The following is a 23163-nucleotide window of genomic DNA, read 5'->3' on the forward strand; positions in this document are numbered from 1 at the left end:
TGCTTCCTTATATACTGAAGAGAATAAAAGCCCCTAGGGAGCTCATCAACTGTCACAGACTCTCTAGCCAGTTCCATGCTGTGCTGCTGAAAGTGAGGTAATATTTATGATGTGGTATTTCGAGGACTGTAGCAAAACAGGTGAGGATCTGCCTTGTATGTGACACTAGATTAAGGCACAAGAGAGCTATGTGAAGAATAAGTTTCAGTACATGCCTTTGCTTTGCAGCTGAGATCCAGACATCTCCAACTGCCCCATCAGTCTATGCCTCAGTTCTTCTCTGAAATAATACTTAATGAAAAGTTGTTATCTGAATAAATTAATCTAAGCTTTTAAGAGCTAAAATACTACTCTGGAAGAATTGTATACAATGAATATCTAGACAGAAAGGAAATAAATCAAGGATGTAAGTTCAGTGACAGAAGTGCTCCCACCCCAAATGTTTTTTCTAGTAGCTTTAAATGACATTCATTTCAGCCAGTTGACTCTTTTCACAGGCTGTGAAAGTAAATACAAATCTGGTGAGTACAATTTGACTTCCAAAACATGTGTCTAGTACGGAACAAAGGGACTATACACAAAAAATTTATTTCCCTCCATTGGGGTAAAGAAAACCTTAGGTTGCTATCTTTGGTGTAAATGCCAAGGCAAGTTCAGTGAGATGTATTCCCTCTATCCTGCTTCCTAGATATTGTGACCATTTCAATTGGACAGTGCTTTACAAACAAAAAATGAAACTCAAGGATACAACATAACATAATTTTTCTGAGTTGGGAGTAAGTTACCAGCATAATAACTTCTTCATAAACTAACCAAGACTATTTTCACATGAAAGAAGCAGCACAAAGCAATCTCATTAGCTGTTGAATTTCTAGCTGCTGTACTCACTGCATGGCAAGCACTTCAGCTTCCACAGTTGTCTGGCACACTCATAAGAAAATTATTGTAGAACCTATTCACACTGCCTTGTCCTCTACAATTGGTCAGCACTGGCCAATAATGGTTTTAAATTCTGCCAGTGTTTCAGTAAATCCTCTGTGGTCACCCTGCAACTCGGCAGGCATCTCCAGAATACAGCATGCTTATTCCTCTGTCCTTCTAAGTTCCTAGTGAGCCACATATCAGAGAGAGTACAGCACAGAAAATAATAGAGTCCATTTGTGTGGCTATCAACCTGATACTCTTTACAGCTAGAATGGCTGCTGCCTTTTTTGAACCCCTTGATTTTGGTATCTCCATTTGATCAATAACCTATTATTGTTAGTTTAAGTTTTGCGTTCACTACAGTTTAATCCCAAACTACAAACACTACATTAATGGGATTTGGGATTGTGTAGCAGCTGCCTTCAGAGGATATATAATTTGCAGGAATTGAAGATATGTCTGAAGTGCTATTTCAAGTGAGATCTATCTAGAGAGCTTGATGTAAAACAAAAAGTCTAATACTTTACAGACAAATATTTTAGATCAGAACAGATGGTTTGGTTTACAAAGCTTATTTGTAAGCTTTTCAAACTCAAAAATCACAAGTCTAAGCATGCCAGCTATGAAATGTTACAAATACTCCAAGTTTGGTGTTTAAATTAAAAAATTGAAAGTAATAATCATCCTGGATTACATGGAGGTGTGCAAGAGTTATACTGAAAATAACTAAGGATATGAAATCCAGTTTAATATTTTGCTCTAAGAATGGCTAGTAAAACAAATGTGGAGTCATTCCCTGACTATCTGCCAATCAGTCTATATCCTGTCAGATCAAACTATTAGACTAATTACAGTACAGTAGTTATTATCAGCATTTACATTATTTTCCTCACACTTAAGTAAAATCACCCTTGCAATTATTAACCATTCACCACCACATGAAATGGCAGATTGTGTAGATGCAGCAAGTGTTATGGCCCCATGTAGCTGTTGTATATAGCAACCATGTAGGAAGTTTCAGTTGAAAAGGCTTCCTAGTGGTAAATGAGATTTCTCAATCTTGAAATCTTCTTTACTGACATTTGGCTATTACTGCAAGTATTCTGTTTTCATTTGAGAAATGGGATGATTTTGAGATGACATGAAATTACTTGAATTTGAATTAGCTCAATAGAACTTTAAACAGACTTTCACTTTTCTTAGATAGAGGAACTTTTATTTTCAATTCCTACTCTACTCTAGTTGGCCTAGCTTCCTTGAGAATTATATCTGTCAAAGTGAGGTTTCTGTGTGGTCAGCCTGTCTAGTTCATGACAGCAATACAATCCAGACAGGGAACATGCATTACTGTGAAGAAATAAGTCATTTTTTCTCTATTCTACAGTTACTATGAGATATCTCTATGGGGAAATACAGTTTTATGTTGTAATGACTTCTATCACAGTATTTCACATGAGCTAAAATATTGAAAACAAAACATTTCCATTTGATGTAAAACATTGCAATGAAATATTTTATGTACTTCCAAATACGCTAGGATTTTTGTTTTGTAAATTGTTCAGTTTTTATCTTCTCATTTGGGACAAAAAAATGTTGAAATGTCAGAAGTTCTGGAAAAGACAAGAGCTTTAAAGTAAATTATATAAACCTAAAATGAAATTTAACAGCAAAGATAGCTGAAATACTAGTAATCAATTGCATATGTTCATGACTATTACTCTTCAACATGAAATTATTAACTCCCTTTGCCTCTTGCAAAACATGATGTCTGAATAACATAAATCAAGGTAGCTTCCTAGTTATATATTTAGTAAGAAAAAATATCACAACTGCACATTAGCATCTCTTATGGATCCATGCACAGTTTTGACTATTGAAGTAGCTGAAGTGGTGAAGCCTCAATTTAATCAATGAATCAGCATATCTTATTCAGTAAAATCTAGAACTAACAGTTTTAATCTGGTTTTAAAAATCTGTAGGTTTGTTTTTCTTTTGTTTTGTGGGGTTTTTTTGTTTGTTTGTTTGTTTTTTTAAATTAGGCTAATACGTGTTTACTGCTTTTTTTGAGTTCACAAGGGAAAGAGGAAGTGAGTCTTCCAGTTTTGATCAGACTTCACATCAAATATATGCTCTTACAATGAATATTTACATTTCTAGTTAGAGACAGACTCAAGGTACGGAATTTGAATGCAGATCCATGATGAGGATAATTGGAGTCCTTGCTTTGATTTAACTTGTTCTGAAGAGGCAAGAGTTGGATCTAGAGTTCAAAACGCTGAGCAACCTGCGTGTTGGCAAGTTTTAGAACATACAGATCCATGTCTTATTGATCAGCTGTGCCTCCAAAAATTATCTGATTTCAAAAGCTTACTTGACAGAATGAAACGTCTATTTGTTTTTGTGGTCTCCAACCTTGTATGGGATTTCAAGGCCCCAAAATGTTGATACATCCAAAGGTGAGAAGACGGTTCTGTAAGAATTTTCTAGATCTTACTTTTAAGCTTTTTTGTTTAAATTTAACTGAAGTTCCATTTTAGACAACAGAGTCCTTTACAGATGAGGCCCTATTTGTAATTGCCAAGTTTAAGCATAGAGCTTGTGGCTGAAAAGGGGTCAACAGTAATTTTCCATTTGATTTCAAATATTAGTATTTATAGTAATACATCTACTCATCTAACATATGAAGTCATGTAGATTAAGAATTTGCAGGCATCTGCATTTGGGGTTAGGACCCACATTCAGGTACTTGGCTTGATCTTGGTTACCAAGGTGCTAACACAGTGAATGGAGTTATACTTGATTTATAACAATACAGCTGAGATTAGAAATTGGCTTTGAGAGTCTACGAAAGGGTCGAGTTGCTTATATTTTAATTGTTTTTAGTACTACACTTTAAGTCATTGATTTAAGAGCAAGACACGTCCTTGTGCAATTTGAACTATATGGTTCATTAAATGTAGTGGACACAATACGGAAGAAATAAATTTAACTTTGTTCAAATTAAAGCAAGTGAAGTATGCTTTTTAGCAGCTTACAACATGTTCTTGAAATCAGAACTGTAACAATTGATAATTGAAGAAAAGATGAAGAAAAGATAAAAAGAAACCATTATCTTAAGCAATGACAAACCATGGCAAAAAAGGGTCAGTCTCAAAGAATCCACTGAAAACAGTACAGGAATGAATAAGAAGGTAGAGTAGCTACAGAGCCAATTAACTTAATTGTCAAGTCTTTTTAAAAAATTACACAGTCATCTAATATTCAGATAGGCTGGATCAAAAAAAGTAAGACAGAGCCCTTTAAAAGACTAATGAATTATATTGAATAATATATGGAGGAATAATTTAAGAGTCATGTAAAATTTTTAGAGTGGAATAATTTGCTTGTTTTCCAGCACAGGATTCTTTCTATCCCATCATTCTTCAAAAAAGAAATGCCATTCCATAGCTCATACTTAATACTTTTTGCAGTTTGCATAACAAAGGAAAAAGGTTTTGATCATCACTCTACGCAGAAGATACACAGTTTCCACAATGACATCATGAGACCACTGCATCATGAACATCTGAAAGATGAAGGTACTCAGCAGCTTGGAAACACAATGTAAGTCTATTAAAAACATTCCCTGTATTGAGGGAACCAGTTTTAGGGAATGATCCAACAAATCATTAACCAGGTTTCTGAAAAAAAGTTAAGAACAAATAGTTCTATTTCAGTCATATATTTATTAAATAGGCAGTTGTGTTTTAAGATGCAGTGAGGGAGAAGAAAATGTGTAAACTTAATTCTGATAGTTGAGGGAAAGGAGAGCAAGACCTTAACGTCGTGTGTTGTAATATTACAATGCAGTCACCCACTTTGTTTTAGTAAATGCATATTTTCCTTCAAATCATATACCAAGAGGAAGACAGGCATTTTAGACTTACCAGCAGATTGCAGAAAACTGCAGAAGATGAGCAGTATTACTGTCGGAAACATGATGCATGCCCTAACTGGAGAGGTCTTTTTAGTACTCTCTCCCGTTCCAAATGGGCAGCGCCTCTGCTGCCACTTTGTAAGCTCACCTCTTCAAGCTTGGATGCTTTATATATAGAATTGCAATGCCCTCCCTCATTCCCATGGCTTTCAGAAATTGCAACAGCAGGGCACCCGCCAAACAGGATCTCCTCTTTATCAAGTTTAACACACCTAAATGCCATTTAGAAAGAAAAGAGAAAACATAAACCTCCTCCAGTTCATTATCATTCTTACCAGGTTTTTATAATGGCTTCTATTTCTAACAGCTCAAACACATTTAACTTCATTTACTGAACAAATTTGGTATTATACCTAGAAGCAATATGCAAAAAACCAAATAATACTCAAATTATGATTACTATCTGATAAGGAGAGGAATAATATTGGACCAGTACACAAAGTGGAAGAATGAAGTGCAGGAGTTTTGGAAGTTCTGGAAAGAATGTGTGGATAAAAGCTGGCAAGGAATGAATGAATGAAGAGAGATATAAATCTCAGATTTCTTAATTAATTCTTCTTTCATTAACTTTTATTCACTCTCCTGAGTGATTGCACTCATCTCTCTCTTGTGTGACTTTTTAAGCAAAATGATAAACTTTGCCTCAGTAAAAAGGGCTGTCCATGGTACAAGCACAGGAATAATACAACTGCTTTCCTGAATTTGCAGGGTAACAATTAAGCTCTTGCCTATGACCTTAGCACTGCCAGGGGCAGACGGCAATCTATGTTACAAAATGGGAAAGGCACTGTGGTACTTCAGCAGCTCTGATGAGTTCATCTCCACCTTCCCACCAACATCCCCAAAGATCAATTCCAGTTGTGTTACAACACTTGGATCTCTCCATATCAGAGGTGAAGCACTGACTGCACCAGTTATGTTCACTGTGTCACTGCCCCACTGAACTGACACAATAAATAAGTAATTTACTTGCTTGATTCTGGCAATTTTCACTAGTATAGTAATTACTTCAGGAAAAAATAATCTAATTAGAACACAACTTGCCCCATAAAATACAAAAGGTATGGATTACCTCTCCATATGAATCTCATCAGCCTTTCCTGTTTCACCTATGCAATACTTATTTTATGTAATTCATTACTTTCCTGGGTTCCTAGTGTTTTGTCCTTTTCTGGTATCATTCCTTTGCTTCCAAACTGGCTCCTCACCATGTTCTCAGAGTTATCCCTTCTGAGTGGTGCGAAGAAGCAGAGGAGAGACAGTGACCATCCTTTAGTGTAATTTTAGCCCTGGGTCAACTTCATTGTAACTAAAATAAAACCATAAAATTTTAACTGAAACAAAGGTCTGCCTTATTTCCATGCTCTGCTTTCTGTTTGTTTGTTCGTTTGCTTTCCTACCCTGGCAACTGAAGGGTAAAGTATTTGGTTGTTGATAATAGAATTGTGACCCTTAATTCCAAAATTTCAGTTTAAAATTTTCTGCATCTGACTTATACCAAAACCAAACAAACGAACAAATTCAAGAAAAATTATTTTTGATGAGAAAAAAATTGTTTAATTAAATCCCAGACTTTTAAGAAAGAATTTTAGACCAATAATTTGACCATACTGATCATTAGCTTATCCCATGTTTTCAACTGGTTTGTGAATATTTGGTATTAAAATCCTCCCCAAAATAAGACAAGAACCATCTCATCACCTTTGACTCTGTTGCACTTGATGCATCATTTGATTGTTTACAGAGACCTTTCACAAATTTCACCTTAATGCAGTTAAAATAATTGAACTTCTAAGATTAAGTGTAATAATGTGAGAATTACCATTTGACTCCAACATTTAAATCTTGTATGTGACATTTACATAGCTCCCGTCTAGGATGTGGGAGTTCATATACTTTAAAAGTGCATGATAACTGCTCAACGCTTTCTGAATAAACAGGACCTTTTTCCAAAAGGTGTCAATATAAGTACCTCATAGCACTTGTCACTTCTGAAAATCTTGATCAAAGTGCAAAATTATTAACTCCTCAAAACAGCCTAATTAGATTGATAGTACAATCAATCTATAGTTAGTAAGGTTTTGCAACTGTATGTACTACATTCATTTCTGGCAAATCAGCTCTAAGTTCTTATTAATGAAATCCAAAACAGAATTTCACTATTCTCACTTTTAGGAAATAACTGCTCTGTGAAGATCAGGAACTGCATTACTCCCTAATAACTTAAGCTTGATCACTGATAGTGTCATACAGAAAAGTGTCATCCTCTGACAGAAAAGATGAAAAAAAAAATCACTGTTGTCAAATAGGTGTTTATTTTCATTTGTTACATATCTACATAATCTTTCTGTCAAGCAGTAATAAATTAAAACAGCTACTATCAATGCACAGTCTATGACTTGCTCATTTCCAGAGCTGGGCGCTTGAGAGCAACATTTTTGCTATGAAAGGTACCAGACTGACACCTCATGGGACTAAGATCCCTGGTAATGCATGAGAAGGCACCAAAGCCTTTATATGCCACCTAACAGCTTATTTTCCTCTTCCATTGCCACAATTTTAAGCTTTTCTCCATAGCCTTTATGTTTACCAAAACCTTTTATGCCTCCATTATACGAACCTTAGGAACTGGCAAAAATACTGGCAAAAGCAATTACAAATACCTATCCAAAACATTGTTGTTTTCAGTTCCCCATATTTGTAGCAATGTTCTTGGCTGACATTTATTCCATCTGAGATGTAAGGATAAAAATTTTACCTTCAGCTACCCTTGAAGAAATTTCACTTTATCAGCCTAAATACTTATGATTCAGCAAGTAACTTGTTATTTTATGAGGACATCCAATGATGATGTAAATACAATTAATCAAAAGCAGCCATCTACAACTACATTTAAGTGGGGACTTCAGACCAAACATTTGCTGCAGAACTACAAGAACTGACTAAGTCTGCAGTAGAAGGATAATTATTTTATACGGAAGAGCTTTGTGAAAAATAGTCTATAAAACTGTAGTGAGAGAATGACACCTCTAATTAATGGGGTTTTTTCCATGTCATAATTATAACTGATTTATTAATAGTAACATCATTGCTGGTCAGAAACTGGCATTGTACAGGTGAACAGAGATTATTGTGGCCATATATATTATTCAGTATTTTGGTATTTAGGTGCAGTTTACTTTCCAGCATCATGTATACTTCTGGAAGATTTTGAAATGTCAAAGGAATTAATGTTAAGCTAGAAATCATGCATATCGAGAGAGTCATAACATTTTACCTAATTAAAAGACCATCTTGCACAGTTTAATTCATTTAGGAAATTATAAGCATATCAATTCTAGGATATTTTGATGCTTTTATGAAGTTCCCTAAAAAACCCATTCCACTTCCAGTAATATACTCCTTCTTTGTATATGATTTCAGCAGCCTTGCATATATTTGGATAAATAGCTACATATCTTTATAAAGAGTCAACCCAAAATGCAGCATTTGGTTAGCCCTAGGTCTTGCGGGTACTTTAGAAGCTTGTGTGTATAAGATTCCTTGGCTCTTACTGATATGTAAAGATACTGGCTACAGCTTGATAACAATCTGACAGTTTGACACAACAGCTCAACTTTTGTTTGTTTGTTTCGTTGTTTTTTGTTGTTGTTGGTTGGGGTTTGTTTGTTTTTGTTTTTGTTTAGTTTGCTTTGGTTTTTTGTTTTGTTTGGTTGGTTTGGGTTTTTTGAGCTCAAATAATTGATTTTCTAAATTATTCAAATTTTAAATCACTGTAAGATATGTTGGTTTAACATGAGACTATTAAAATCATACATACTTCAACTTCCAAATCATTGTATATGACTGGCCTTCAAACACACCTTAGAATATTCATGCTAGCATCATTTATGTACAATGAATATAACATATCTTAGTAATGCTGTAACAGAACTAGATAATATAAGGCTCTTGAATAAAACTGGGTTATCTTGATGACTAAGACATTCACTATGACTGGCAAAGCAATCTCAGTTTCTATCTGCAATCAAATGGAGTGTAAAATTTCAGTAGGAAGGTATGATATTCCAGGGAATCTCCTTTTTTTTTTTTTTCTTTTTTTTATAGACTGTCTCAAGGTAACGCTGTTTATTTTCTGTTAGCATAACTTGAATATATGCATATTTGAACATATCTGGTATGAATACAGACTTGGAAAGAGGTTTGAAATTCTCCAAATATGAAATTGGAAAATAGGATTGAAATTCGATAGAAATTTCACAATAGGTGTGACAATGTTTCCTTTAGTTTCTAATCCATTTTTTAATCTTGATAAGATCACATTGTGGAAAATAAAACACTGTGCATTAGTCACAAATGAGGAAGCTCCTCAGAAATGTCTTGGTTTCCTTAAAGAATTTTGCGTTTGACAAGAGCAGAGGCACATCCATGTCACCCAAGATTTTGACTGAGCAGCAGTATCTCTGCCATATAAGGCAGAAACACTGAATTCCTACAGAGACAACAGAATATATGCTGACTGCATCTCTGATGTAAATTTTTCAAATTATTAATATAAACAGAATTTAGCTACAGAATGAACAAATCTTTAAACAATGAGTGGATGGGAATTTTGTCCTGGACATGGACAACCAGAAAAAGGACCATGTAAAATTTTCTTTGTACTATTGTGGAAAAAAAAGGAGTATTTTTTATTTCTCTACTACAGTAGAAAGGAGTTAAAAGGAAACATTCCTATGCTGTAACACATACTGAATATTTTATGTCTTGGTCTTCTGTTCTCGCAAAACGTAGCTTAAGTGAAAAATTAAAGAAAGACAAGTAGTCAGTATCAACTATTTTACATAAAACCTTTTAAATAAAGGCCAGAAACTCCAGTATTGTGAACATGTGACAGGAAGGAATGACTAGTCAAGTCAGAATGAAACAGTTCCTCATACACTGCTGCTTCTCCAGGCAAAGGTTACTGCATACATCAGAGGGTCCTGTCTAGTTGTCAGAGTAGCTGACCAGCTATCAGGCAGGCAGGTACCACATAACCTGCTGGTTGCCCCTGCTGCCAAGATGCTTTCCAAATAAACTGACAATAAAATAGGTATGTATTTTGAGAATGTTCCAGTTGTGTAAACAAGAATTTTTTCACTGAGAAATATTCACCAAAAAATCATAGCCAGCTGTGCCCTTATCCTGAGTCTATGTTCCACCTTTAGAATCCCCTGATATTTATGTTCATTCTGTGTGACTTTCTAACTGCTTCTATTCACACTTTTCATACACTTAAACTTCTCCAAATAGTATCTAAAAGAAGCCCAGTGTGATTGTGCCATCAGACACTAAATAATCCACCTTACGGTTTTAGTAGAAATTCACATGTCCTGCTTTCCTTTAGGTCACCAAAATCAAGTGAATTCTCTTTCTCAGTACCTAGAAAATGACTCATAATTCTGGAATTTATCAGATATGGTATTCAAAATAGATGAGACACCTCGCATACAAATACTATTGAGCAGATTGTTAGGGCTGCCATTCAGTTGGAGCCAGCTCTGCTGTTGATCTGACTACAGATATTTGAATGTAAAATTTCATTTAACAGTGTAAATTATGTTTTATTGCAATGTACAGAGAGTGGCTACAGGTGTTAAGGAGGATTTTATTTCTTGTTTTATGCTGCAGCTAGATGGAAAGTGAATACAAACTAAGAAATAACTAACAGCACTCTTTCACTGTTCAAAAAATAGCAGTCTTGCATCATTCCAAAAATACTTTTGTACTTAAACGACTGTAAAGCCAAGTCTTTCCCATGCAGTTGTTAAGAAAAAAATGTAGAAAAAAAATTAAAACACATGCCCATAAAAGCTCTAAAGACTTCATCAATTGGTACTTAACTTTTAATTCTAATTTGTTGAGGACAATGGCTGAGACCTCCCTGTGTTGGCTTTATGCCTCTGGCATTCACTTTGATGGATATCTTGGGTACTATAGCTGTGGGGACCTCAGCTGGTGTCATTCACTCTTTGTGTCCTGCCAACATGAGAGGCTGAGAAAGCCTGGCACTCCCAGTTCTCTGAAGCATAGCTGCTGCCCTGAAGGCAAACTTGGAAAAAAAATTTGAAGTGTTTCTGGACTAAAACATGTGGGGCAAAAAACCAAACCAAAACAAAAATAGCAAATGCACAAAGCAAGCAAGGCCCACCTCTGTGAGAGTGTGCTCTCACATGATACCCTGTTATCCTTCCTGTGCACAGGAACAAAGGGAAGGCAAACTCCCTTTGCTCTCATCTCCCACACTCCCTTCTTCTGCTTCTGAATTCTGTGTTGCTGATGCTGAACTGTTTTGCATTCTGATCTCTGGAGCAGTCTGGGCTGCACTGTTTATTCTATAACACTTAATCCTAAATTCTGGTCATTTTAGCTACAGTGCTGGCAGAAAAGAACAGAACGGTACAATTGTGGAAAAATAAACCATAGAGGGAATGTGTCCTTTATTCGTGTTTGTCTTCTATCTCTTGATACTTGTGTATGACTTTTTAATTAAAATTTGTCAAACACTATAATTGTGAATGAAATATGTGCAGTATCTTTTAAGGCCACATTTATCTAGTGATTAAGTAGTCTGTAGAGGAAGACATTGATTGTCCCATTTTCATTTGCTTCTGGTAGAGAGAACAAAGGTATTCCATCTTACTATTTCTTGACTATTCATTATGACCTCATATCAAAGTCTAGAGACAGATTAGACTTTATGCTGAACTAAATCCAAACTTGGTGTGGTCCTTTTTTTCCCAAATAGAAAATATCGATACCAACTTATTTTTGTTAGTTCCTAGCCTATTTTTTTCCTCCAGGTTGTATTAGCATGGAGAATATTTATCCTATGAGCAAAAATTTGGGAAAACACAGATCCTATTTTTTTTCTCAGCTTTTGGGTTTTACCAGTTAAACAGTATTCCTTTTCTAATGGAAATTCAGGAATTACCTTTAAATACACATGAGTAGTTCTCCTGGACAGCATGCATTTTGACTCCATGCAATACAGCAAAGGAATGGAAAGCATTACACATGAAAGCAGCTGTGTTTCAAATGTTTCTAGCTCGGTTCATTAAGTCACATGAACAGGAAACAGCCTAAGTTCTCCTAATTGCTGTACTCGTAATTCGTGGTTTGTAATTCATGTTCAAACCAGACTTAGAAAAAATGAAGTTATTTGCCACTTGTTACAGTTTTATTAATTTAATAATCAGACAGATTTTATTACCAGATATAGAATAAAAAGCAAATGTATTGTGTGAACCAGGAATCCATTAAGTACAAACTTTGACCTCTGTTGGTAAGGAAATAAAATAAAACCTGTATTTACACAAATATTAAGAGCTGGGAACAGGAAGTCAGTGGCAATCACATGTTTAACTTGCTTTTTAATGTGTGTACATTTTAGAACAGGTAGTCTCCAATTGATGCTAACATAACTTATCTGCTAAGATAATATGGTCAAGCATATACTTTTGTTTACCTTTTACTTTACACATTCTGATCCTTTTTCTTTTTTTATGCATTTGGTTTAAAAAACATCTCAAAACTCTTGGACTTCAGAATCATCATAGAACAGATTTGAAAAATATTACTTATATCTTGTTCTGAAATTTGGAATCCTCTCCAGTTCTGAAGAAACGAAGCTATTGGCAGAATGAAACAACGTTGAGGGTGTAAAAAGTGTGAAGGAATTAATGATAGTTTCCATGCATACAGTTTCAAGAACAAAGGACGGTATGGCTATTTTTCCCTTGGGCAGAGAGCACTATGTATTGAGAATTGTAAGAAGAATGTATTTATAGAAATCATAGATTGTCTTGCAGCAAGAATGAACGACTTGCGTCACTTTTGCATATCTCTACTTTTGATTAGTACAAATACAAGATGGAACTGCAGCTGCAACTTGCAATTATTATTTACAGCTGCTTGGTCTCTTAGTCCAGACAGTTGTGTATCTGTCACGTCTCTTCTTGTCAGCCGATCATTCAATGTATTAAGACTTCACTGCATGGAGATACTGGCAGCATTTTGTGTTTATTTTCGTGTACAATAAAGACATCAGCAGAACGATTTGGCATTTTTGTTCTCATTTTCACCCTAATACATACTGGAGATTCAGACCTGAAAGCTGTTTGCTTCTGTGCATGATTAAATATAATCAAATCTACATGCTATTATCAGTCACACTGTTACAGTAAGAACAGTTTTTCTCATGGGGAAAAAAACCCAGTATTTGAAAGTTCTGTGTAATTAAATTCACATGCACTTTTAATGCTCTGATGTTCCTAAGAAAGATTAAACATAACACAATATGAAGAATCAGTTGGAAAATGAGAACTAAATATTAAATTGTCTTTATCTGGCAGTTTCAATTTAGCAGCTTTACTTTTCATTTTTTAAACTAAGCACAATATAGCACTGAAATGTTGCTTTGTGCCATATAGTTATATATTTAGTGTCTCAAGCTTGGATTTTCTCCCCTTGGGTGGAGTGATGGGTGTCTCATGTGCAAATGTACAGGACAAATATAACAAACTATTTCACAGAGCTTAGGTAGGATCCAGATTTAATTTTAGTCCTTACACTTGTGAGTATGACTACTCCCTTGTGCTCTTTGTTAAAGTAATTGCAAAATTAGAAGTAGGTATTCTCAATGAATTGTTCTCTACCTTTTTTACTCTAGATTTCTTTCCTTTAAGGTACATGTTCTGCTACTTTATTTGTTGAGTTAAAATCTCTAGTTTCTCATTGCTCAGTTTAAGAACAAGTAGATGAAGGAATAACAAAAACGTGCATGTATGTTATGTATCTACAATACCATATAAACAAGATACTTGCCAAACGTATTTCCTATCTAGGGTGCAATATGCTGATATCTTCCTCAGAAGTCAGACCATGCTAAAAGCATCCAAGATCTTATCCAGATAAGCTAGATAACTTAACTATTATAACAAGACTCAAGATATTTTCCACCTGCTAATACTTACTGTATAAATAAATGTATATTTATACATGAGATGGATCATGAACTGGTTGGATGGCAGAGCTCAGAGGGTTGTGATCAGCGGTGCAGATTCTGGTTGGAGGCCTGTAGTTAGTGGGGTTCCACAGGGTCAGTAATGGGTCCAGTCCTGTTCAATCTGTTCATCAATGACCTGGATGAAGAGACTGAGTGCACCCTCAGCAAGTTTGCTGATGACATCAAATTGGGAGGAAGGGCTGACACACCAGAAGGCTGTGCTGCCATTCAGTGAGACCTGGACAGGCTGGAGGACTGGGCAGAGAAGAACCTGATGAAGTTTAACAAGGGAAAGTGTAGGGTCCTGCACCTAGGGAGGAATAACTCCAGGCACCAGTACAGGTTAGGGGTGGAGCTGCTGGAAAGCAGCACTGCAGAGAAGGACTTGGGAGTTCTGGTTGACAACAGGTTGACCATGAGTCAACAATGTGCCCCTGTGGCCAAGAAGGCCAATGGTATCCTGGGGTGCATTAAGAAGAGTATGACCAGCAGGTCGATTGAGGTTATCCTCCCCCTCTACTCTGCCCTGGAGAGGCCACATCTGGAGTACTGCATCCAGTTCTGGGCTCCCTAGTTTAAGAAGGACAAAGAATTACTGGAGGGAGTGCAGCAGTGGGCTACGAAGACGATTAGGGGCCTAGGGAACCTTTCTTATGAGGAGAGACTGAGGGAGCTGGGTCTGTTCAGCCTGGAGAAGAGAAGACTGAGAGGAGATCTCATCAATGTTTATAAATATCTCGAGGATGGATGTCAAGAGGATGGGACCAGACTCCTTTCAATGGTGCCCAACAATAGGATGAGGGACAAGGCTCAGACTGAAGCATAGGAGGTTCCATCTGAATATGAGGAGAAACTTTTTACTTTGAGGGTGACAGAACACTGGAACAGGCTGCCCAGAGAGGTTGTGGAGTCTCCTTCTCTGGAGACATTCAAGACTAGCCTGGACACATTCCTGTGCAATCTACTCTAGGTGAACCTGCTTTAGCAGGGAGTTGGACTAGACAATCTCCAGAGGTCCCTTCCAACCCCAACCATTCTGTGATATACATATACATACTATTTGTATATACAAATACACACACATAGACAAATATACCTCCACATATTTTATGTGTATACATACACATGGTGTTCTTTTGACCTTTTCTGGCAAGTCCAGATTGCTGTGCTGCTGTCACAACTCTCTATAGAACTGAAAACCTGGATCAATCAAAGCATTTAATGTGGCCCAAAGCATCTGAAAAAAATGCAGTGCCCAGTTTTGTTCCACTGGTGGAATTCTGGTATGATGTCAGTAATTCCACTTGAGCAGTCACAGTTGTTCCAAGGCCTGTGACTGCTGAGCAGTATAGTACATGATTAGTTTCTCAACAGAGTATTAGCAGAGTACTTGCTTGTTGAGAATATGAGGTATATGAGAAGTTGAAATTGCCTGTGGGAAATCTGGCAAGTTGAACTGCTACTGTATATATTTTTAATTAAACAAAACTAATACACCCATGAATGCTGGTTGTTGCTGAAGTCTATGATAAAACTCTCATATACTTTAAAGGTAATACTCCCCAAGTCTCAGAAGCAGTGGAAAATATCTGAGAAGTACCAGAATGTAAGGACAATTTTAAAAAAGCTAAACAAATGGAGCTTTAGATTTTCTTATATCACCTTTATCTTCCACACATTTCCAGGCAGAACCCAATTTATTTGTGTTTCATTGATCTTACCTGCCCTCACTGAGGAAGTATATGTTTTTCATTACTCTGGGGTTTGGCAGCCTCTGGATTTTCAAAAAGAAGCAGATGTAATGTCTGATGTTTCATACAGTCAGAAAAGAATTTGTGTTATCTTTCTTCTTCTGCAAGAACCACAAATACAGGTGCAAGGGAGTTTAATTCTTAAAGTATCCTTATTGATTTCTGCCAGGATTCATATAGGAAGGTGGGCTTCCCATACAGCTTTATTTTGAGGACTGAGTCAAATTCCGTTTCAAACAGCATATTGCATTCCTGATTACTACTGCTATACCTGTCTTCTGCTCTATCACGTTTGTGATCTTACTTGAGTTTCTTCCAGTAATGCATTGAGAAACAAGACTACGTGTCTGCCAGATGTTGGCCCAACCTTTTGTTCTTTCACAAAGGTGAGAAAGATGTCTGCAGTGGGGCTCTTGCTTAAAGAGTTGGTGTTTTATAAACACCATCAAATGTAATAGAAATGTTGAGGCCAATGCCTTGCACATGATGCATGAAAAATAGAGAGCATTATGGCAGTACTCTCTGGCTCTCTGTAACAAGCTGAGTTTGTTCCTCTTATAGGATAGCTCATTTAAAAGATTACAAATTTGCTAGACGACTATTGTTGGTGACTACAGCCTTTTTCCAGGGCTTCCAAAAGACTTTTAAGAATACTGAATTCAGACAAGGGAGTCTGCTAAAGATAAGGACTGGGATTGGATTTGAAATTGTGTGGGAAGGCAGCATAGATAACAAAGGACATGTATGATATACTTGTAATGGACTGCTGAGAAGATGCTCTGCAGCATTTCTCATTGGCTGCCATTTCCCATGTACTGAAAACTTCATGTCCAGGTCACATAGAATCACCAAGAATCACAGAATGTTAAGGATTGGAAGGGATCTCGAAAGATCACCTAGTCCAATCCCCCCACCAGAGCAGGAACACCTAGATGAGGTTACACAGGAAAGCGTCCAGGCGGGTTTTGAATGTCTCCAGAGAAGGAGACTCCACAACCTCCCTGAGCAGCCTGTTCCAGTGTTCTGTTACCATCACTGTGAAGAAGTTTCTTCTCATATGTAAGTGGAACCTCCTGTGTTCCAGTTTTCACCCTTTGCCCCTTGTCAGGCACTCTTGTCACCGAGAAGAGCTTGGCTCCATCCCCGTGACACTCATCCTTTATATATTTATAAACATTACTGAGGTCACCCCTCAGTCTCCCCTTCTCCAAGCTAAAGAGACCCAGCTCCCTCAGCCTTTCCTCATAAGGGAGATGCTCCACTCCCTTAATCATCTTCGTTGCCCTGCGCTGGACTCTCTCAAGCAGTTCCCTGTCCTTGAACTGAGCGGCCCAGAACTGGACACAATATTCCAGATGCGGTCTCACAAGGTCTACCGTGTTTCTTCCAGTCAAGAAATAAAAAGGCTGTGTTGTTGTTTGGAAAGGTGTTTAGTAGACTTATATTCAATGAGGGACAACAGAAATACTTTTTTGTAGCCAACAGTTGCTATCTGAGAGTACTTACATATCATAGCCTACACTGTTAGATGGAGGTAGTTTTTCTGCGGAAAGGAAAATTTCATGAGGTCTGCTAGCTACAAACTGTTATGTTAAAATGTTACTAAGCTGAAATACACTAGTAACTATCAAAACACTTCTGCTGCTTTTACCAGTAGTAATCCTGTCATCTGCTATTTTGTTATGCTTGCAATGATGAATGAGCGCTGGAGAGAGAGAGGAAATGTTTTCCAGCAGTTTTTACAGGGGCTAAAACTGAATGTAGTTTTTTTTTAAGATCTCTCTCCTCACATCGTATTTGGAGTGCAAGTACTGAGAGTATGCAATAAGACCAGTGGAGTGGCTACTGTTAGGAGATGGAGGATTTCTACTGTTTGCTACAACTTCATGTGACAATGCTCGAACACATCAAGGATCTTGGCTTAAGGCAACTTGGATCATGGAATTCTTACTTGGAAAGAACTTTATCTTGGAGTAAACAAGATAAACTATCTTGGCCATTCTCTTGACAATCTGTGCCAAGGACATTTGTCATTTATATGATCATTCATATACGATTGCTTTCATACAAGTAAGCCCAGTAGGGAAAGCGCTGGATTGCTGAAGGCACATTTATTGCCTATATAGTCTGTCCCTGCATGAAAGTTCTTACCAATTTCACAGATAAATGCAGTACAACACTTAGGACACTGTTGTCTGTATTGCTACACTGAGTTGCATCCCTGAGATTATAATTCTCAAGATTATCTTTTTAACAATACATGAAAAATCATATCGCATATGATGTTCAAGATTTAGCACTTTAATATTGTCTACTGGATGAATCAAATTTTGAAGAGGCCAGCAGAAAGTAGTTAAATGACCATGATTAGAATTCTTGTCAGCAAGCATCAGACTCAACAGATATCTTAACAGTGACATAAACATGATTCGCCACATTTACAGCAATGTGCTTTAATGGATACAAATATAAAAATAAACAAATGGAAGTTCACTCTGGGTTTTTGATTGCTTATTGTCAAGTGCCCAGCTTACCATCAGTAAAGACACTGCAGATGCTCATGAAATCATGAGTCTGAGAGAGGCACCTCCAAATCAAAATTCCCGTTTTAGTTGGCATTTTGTTTCCAGTACTACACGGAAACTGGTTTCCAAAATTCCACATGGTACTGTGCTTTGTTGATATCCTTACTTTGAAATCATGTGAGAAACAAACTTCTGAGCAGCTTTAAGAAGTTTGGAGCTATATGGCATCTACCTGAGAGCAGATCAAATAAACTCAACTCATAATGGCCTAAAGTCAAAATCCAAACATTAGACTAGTATGGGGTTTTTATTCCTCGATTTTTACTAGGTTTCTACTTCAAACTATGAAAAAATGCTGAAGTTCTCCCCTGCCTCTCTGACAGTGACGTTCTATGGATACCCATGCAAAAATAGGCAGAAGCACTCACAAATAATAAGAAGTTACTGAGATGTGATTCTTTCATTTCTAATATGACAAAGCAAGATTTTTTTTCTGTGACATTTTGATGTGGCATTGGAGCTGTTCTCAGCCTTGCCCAACTTAGAGAGGCATGAAGCACTGAAAGCCTACCATCCGATAACATTGACACTAACTGTACAAAAATATGCAGATGCAGACACATAAGCATTCATCAGTGGAAAATAAATAATAAAAAAAAGGAAAAAAGAAACAAACCAACCCTGTATTATGGATATAGTAGCTTGTTTGTGGTTTGTGTGGAGTTAAATACAGTGCTAGTAACTAGTTAACTCTTCCATTTGTACACCCCATACTGTTGAATGTTATACTAAATACTGATAATTCATTAAAGGCTTACTTAGAACCAAGAAAATTGATCATGCATGTGCTGTGCTGGCTGCTGCAGCATGTTCAGACAGACTCGAGTCTTGAAAATTGCTCTCTGAGTTCCAACAGCAGTGTAGGATCATGCAGACATGAAGAAGGTGCATTATTAAGAAAACCATCTGGTGAGCTCAAACCATTTTAACCCCTAAACTGATAATGAAATGCCTTTATGGCAAGCTATCCTGAAAGAGGTCAGCTGATCGCTTCAGCTATGTTAAAAGCAGCACATCCAGCTGCCATGCAAATTGAAACTGTTAGCCAGAAGTTATGCCTAACAACTCAGAACTACTGCAAACACACAGAAAGTGATAAACAAAAAAATTACTTCTCAAGATACATTGCATCACTTAATTTTTCAATGTTTCTCTGGAAAATGATCCAAGCCCCATGATCTAAGGTCTCTATAGATTCTGGACTATCCATAGGCTCCTTTTAGGAGGGAAAAAACCCCAACTTCCTGGTAGTCTTATTTGAAATGACTTATGAATTTACCATCATTGCAAACATCTGCTGTAACATTCTCCATCTTTCAGCAATTGTTTGTGACTCATAGGGTGGTGTATTTGGTAACTGGAGTGTTTTCACCTCTTAAGCTGAGGAATTTAACCAAAACCAGCTGCATCTGAGTCTTCAGCACTGTGCTGTGATCAGCAGAGTCAGACTATGTGAAGGCTTTTCAGCAGCCTTCTCAATAAAAGTGAGTTTTCCTGAAAAACAGACTAGAACAATCAGCATTTTAAATCATAAGTCTCTGACTGATTTTATTTTTTTTTTTAAAAAAGTAATAGAGGAAAAAACGAAAAAAATTGGCGAAGACTCTAAACACAATTCTCCACCCACAGCATCCTCACAGCACAGCCTTTTAACTTGGGGCACATTTTTCCCTCAGCAAACCTCCATGGCCTCAACCACCCTCTGCACAGTTCTCTGTGGGCTGTCAAGACCCTCACTTTTGGGAAAGCATATCTGCTCCTTACCCTTTCCAACTGCTCCATGCATGCTATACTGCAGGCTCCCTCACAGCACTTTCCATTCAACTCAGCTATGCTTCACCCCATGCCCCTACCAGAACCTTCCCTCCCCTGAGCATGCCTTATGTTCTCAGGGAAATCCCCATCACTCCTCAGGGCTGTACCTCACACAAGAGGCAGCTGCCATGAGGAAGGAGGAGGCAGTTTTCTCCTCTACACTCTTTCTTCCCCACTCCTACCTTTTAAGGCAGAATACTATAAAATACACACTACCTTGCAGGCAAATGGACAAATTGTGTACTGTCCCTTGTACTTTGAAAAAATTGAGTGGGGAGATGGGCTGACATGGCTTGCCACATACTGTGTTTCGTGACATGTCAGTTGTGCAAATACCAGAGAGAGCCTGGATGGTGAGTTTTGTGGAAAAATGAGCTGAGTATTAGTGTTAAAGTCTACCTCCTGCCTCCTGTTCCTGTACATCAGGAGGATTTATGCTTTGTCAGAAGATAGGGAGCTGTCTGAACATGAGTTTCCTTCACAAGTTCCTGACCACTGAAGTGTGGGTCAAGGAAGCCATACTCTGAAACCTCCCTGCAACCACATCCCTCTGGTGTATTCCTCAGACACCTCTTTTGGAGTCAGTAATCACCCTGTGACCCATAATGTGTGTAGTCAGTCTGTTGGAGCTCCTTGAAGCCATCACAAGGGGACACTTGCTGTAAGTGGTTCAAGGAGTGTGTGGTGGGGCTTGGTGCACCCTGGCTAGCTGGTTATTGCATGCAGCAAAGTGGGAATGGCATGTAAGCATTGGGAAATACTGAAGTGTTTTTATAACAAAGTAGAAATATCTGTCAGTGATTCTGGCCCGTGTGAACCCAATGGAGTTTGTTTCAGGCCTAGGCCTGTTTTCTGTCTCAGCGTTGTGTATGTTGCCACTGCCTGCAGTACTTCTGTTTGTTTTCCTTTACAAGCATGGCAACCTGACTGATTTTTAACACCAAATTTTACTACTGTCATTTTTAAATCTGTTGTGAATGATGAGAACATTGAGATGTCTCAAAAAAACCTCTTGGTAAACATTTGGTACCTTCTGGTAGAAAACAAATTGTAACAGCTATCAAAGATTGTGTTGTCTTTACAGCTGTCCATATTTTGAAGGACACAACATCCTTGCATGTGAGTGAAAATCTGACCCAGCCCTGTTTCCCCAGTTTAATTTGAACTTTATTTGTGGCATGCAGTTTTGAAACTGTTGAAGTACATCAAAACAATTGAAAAACTAATAAAACACAAAGGTCATTTATGTAGATACTGTGTATCAAACTGAATTCAGCTATAGGACTGATTTTGTCAGTTTTGATTATTCAAATTTTAGTCTTAATTTTCCTTAAATTTTTGCTGTAATTTGATCAAAAGTGTGTATGCTCTGCTTTAAAATCCAGTTACCAGTGTGATGTCAAAAAGCGGCGTGTATTTGATGCAATTCAAATCTAGCATGCTAAGAATATACCTTCAGGTCATATGTTCTAGGTCAACAGGCACTTTGCTATCTCTGGAATCCAGGATTCTGAGGTTAATAATCTCCAGCATCACTTTTATATCAAGGAATCCAATAAAATTTAAAATGTTTACTCTTAGCTGAGTTTCCAGGACTTCAACTACGCAATCAATAGATAGAGTATGTTTACATCTTGCTAGCAGTCAGTGAGTCACTCTTTAGGACTTGCATTCAGTGATGGTGTTGTTAATATCAGATTGTTATATCTCTGCGAGTTCCAAGCAGGTTTTTATTTTCTATATTGCTGGTCTAACAGCCAAGTTTGTCTCGTCTTCTACCTATGATATCTGAATAAGTTTTCAGGATATTTGTATAGATTTTGTTTGAAGGACCAAACTGAACGCTCTGAAGCAGAGCAGATGTGGAGAAAATGTCTGCTTGACATATTTTGGCAGTATTTCTTTGGGGCAATTGCTGAACTTACAGGAGAGCTTTCAGATTAAAGTGTTACATATCTGAAACAAGAACTAATTAAAAGGAGAGGGTTTTGGTACTTTTAATAGGCCTGGGCAGTTAATTTTGGCTCTTTGGATCTAAACAACTTCTCTACTGCCATTTAAAAATACGTGGGGGGAAAAAGAACACTATTTTGTATCTCCCTAATATGATCTTTGTAAAGGTGGAAACAGCACAACAGAAAGTTTATATTTAGGGTCCATTTGCTATGAGTGGGATTGGAAGAAAAAACCAAAACCACTTTCTTTTCGCTGTGAGAATGATCTTATGTTTTCTTCATAAAGTGCTATCCAACTAGGTCTTAGTGAATAATCTTAAATAGTATATCTATGTGAGATGCTCCAGTCCCCTAATTCTCTTTGTGGCCCATTGTTGGACTCTGTCTAATATATCCATGTCTCTCTTGTACTGGGGAGCCCAGAACTGGACACAGCACTCCATGTGTGGCTTCACCAGTGTTGAACAGAGAGCAACCATAACCTCTCTTGACCTGCTGGCAATACTCTTCCTAGTGCAGCCCAGGATATTGTCCTTGTTTGCTGTAATGGCACATTACTGGCTCATGTTCAGCTTGGTGTCCACCAGGACCCCCAGGTCTTTTTTGGCAAACCTGCTTTCCAGCTGGATGGCCCCCACCGCCTACTGGTGCCTGGGGTCACTCTGTCTCATGTGGAAGACTTTGCACTTGCCCTCGTTGAACTGCATGAGATTCCTGTCAGCCCACTTCTCCAGCCTGTCCAGGTTCCTCTGGATGGCAGCACAACCCTCTGGCACATCAGCCATTCCTTCTAGTTTTGTGTCATCTGCCCCCTCATCCAGATCATTAATTAAGATGTTAAACAGGACTGGACCAACTACTGACCCATGGGGTACACTGCTAGCTGCTATCCACCAAGTAGATTTTGTGCCAGGTTCATCAGCTTGTCTACGAGGATCTTATGCGAGATAGTGTCAAAAGCCTTACTGAAGTCTAGGTAGACAATATCCACTGTTCTCCTCTCATCTACCAAGCCAGTAATTTAATCATAGTTGGCTGCCAAGTTGGTCAAGTGTGACTTCCTACTGGTGAATCTATGCTGACTACTCCTGATGACTTCCTTGTCCTT

General features: G+C 37.5%; 1 protein-coding gene across 1 annotated transcript in view; it reads right to left on the bottom strand.

Moving 5' to 3' along the window:
- Window positions 1-22840, bottom strand: part of MUC6 (mucin 6, oligomeric mucus/gel-forming) — a 61188-nt gene extending 38348 nt beyond the window's left edge. The window contains exon 1 of the mRNA XM_065636881.1: window positions 22717-22840. Coding sequence (XP_065492953.1) covers window positions 22717-22840 — 124 coding nt within the window. The remainder of the gene's footprint in view (window positions 1-22716) is intronic.
- Window positions 22841-23163: the final 323 nt, after the last annotated feature.

This window comes from Caloenas nicobarica, chromosome 5 (assembly GCF_036013445.1).
Source record: "Caloenas nicobarica isolate bCalNic1 chromosome 5, bCalNic1.hap1, whole genome shotgun sequence".
Classification (NCBI taxonomy): Eukaryota; Metazoa; Chordata; class Aves; order Columbiformes; family Columbidae; genus Caloenas; species Caloenas nicobarica.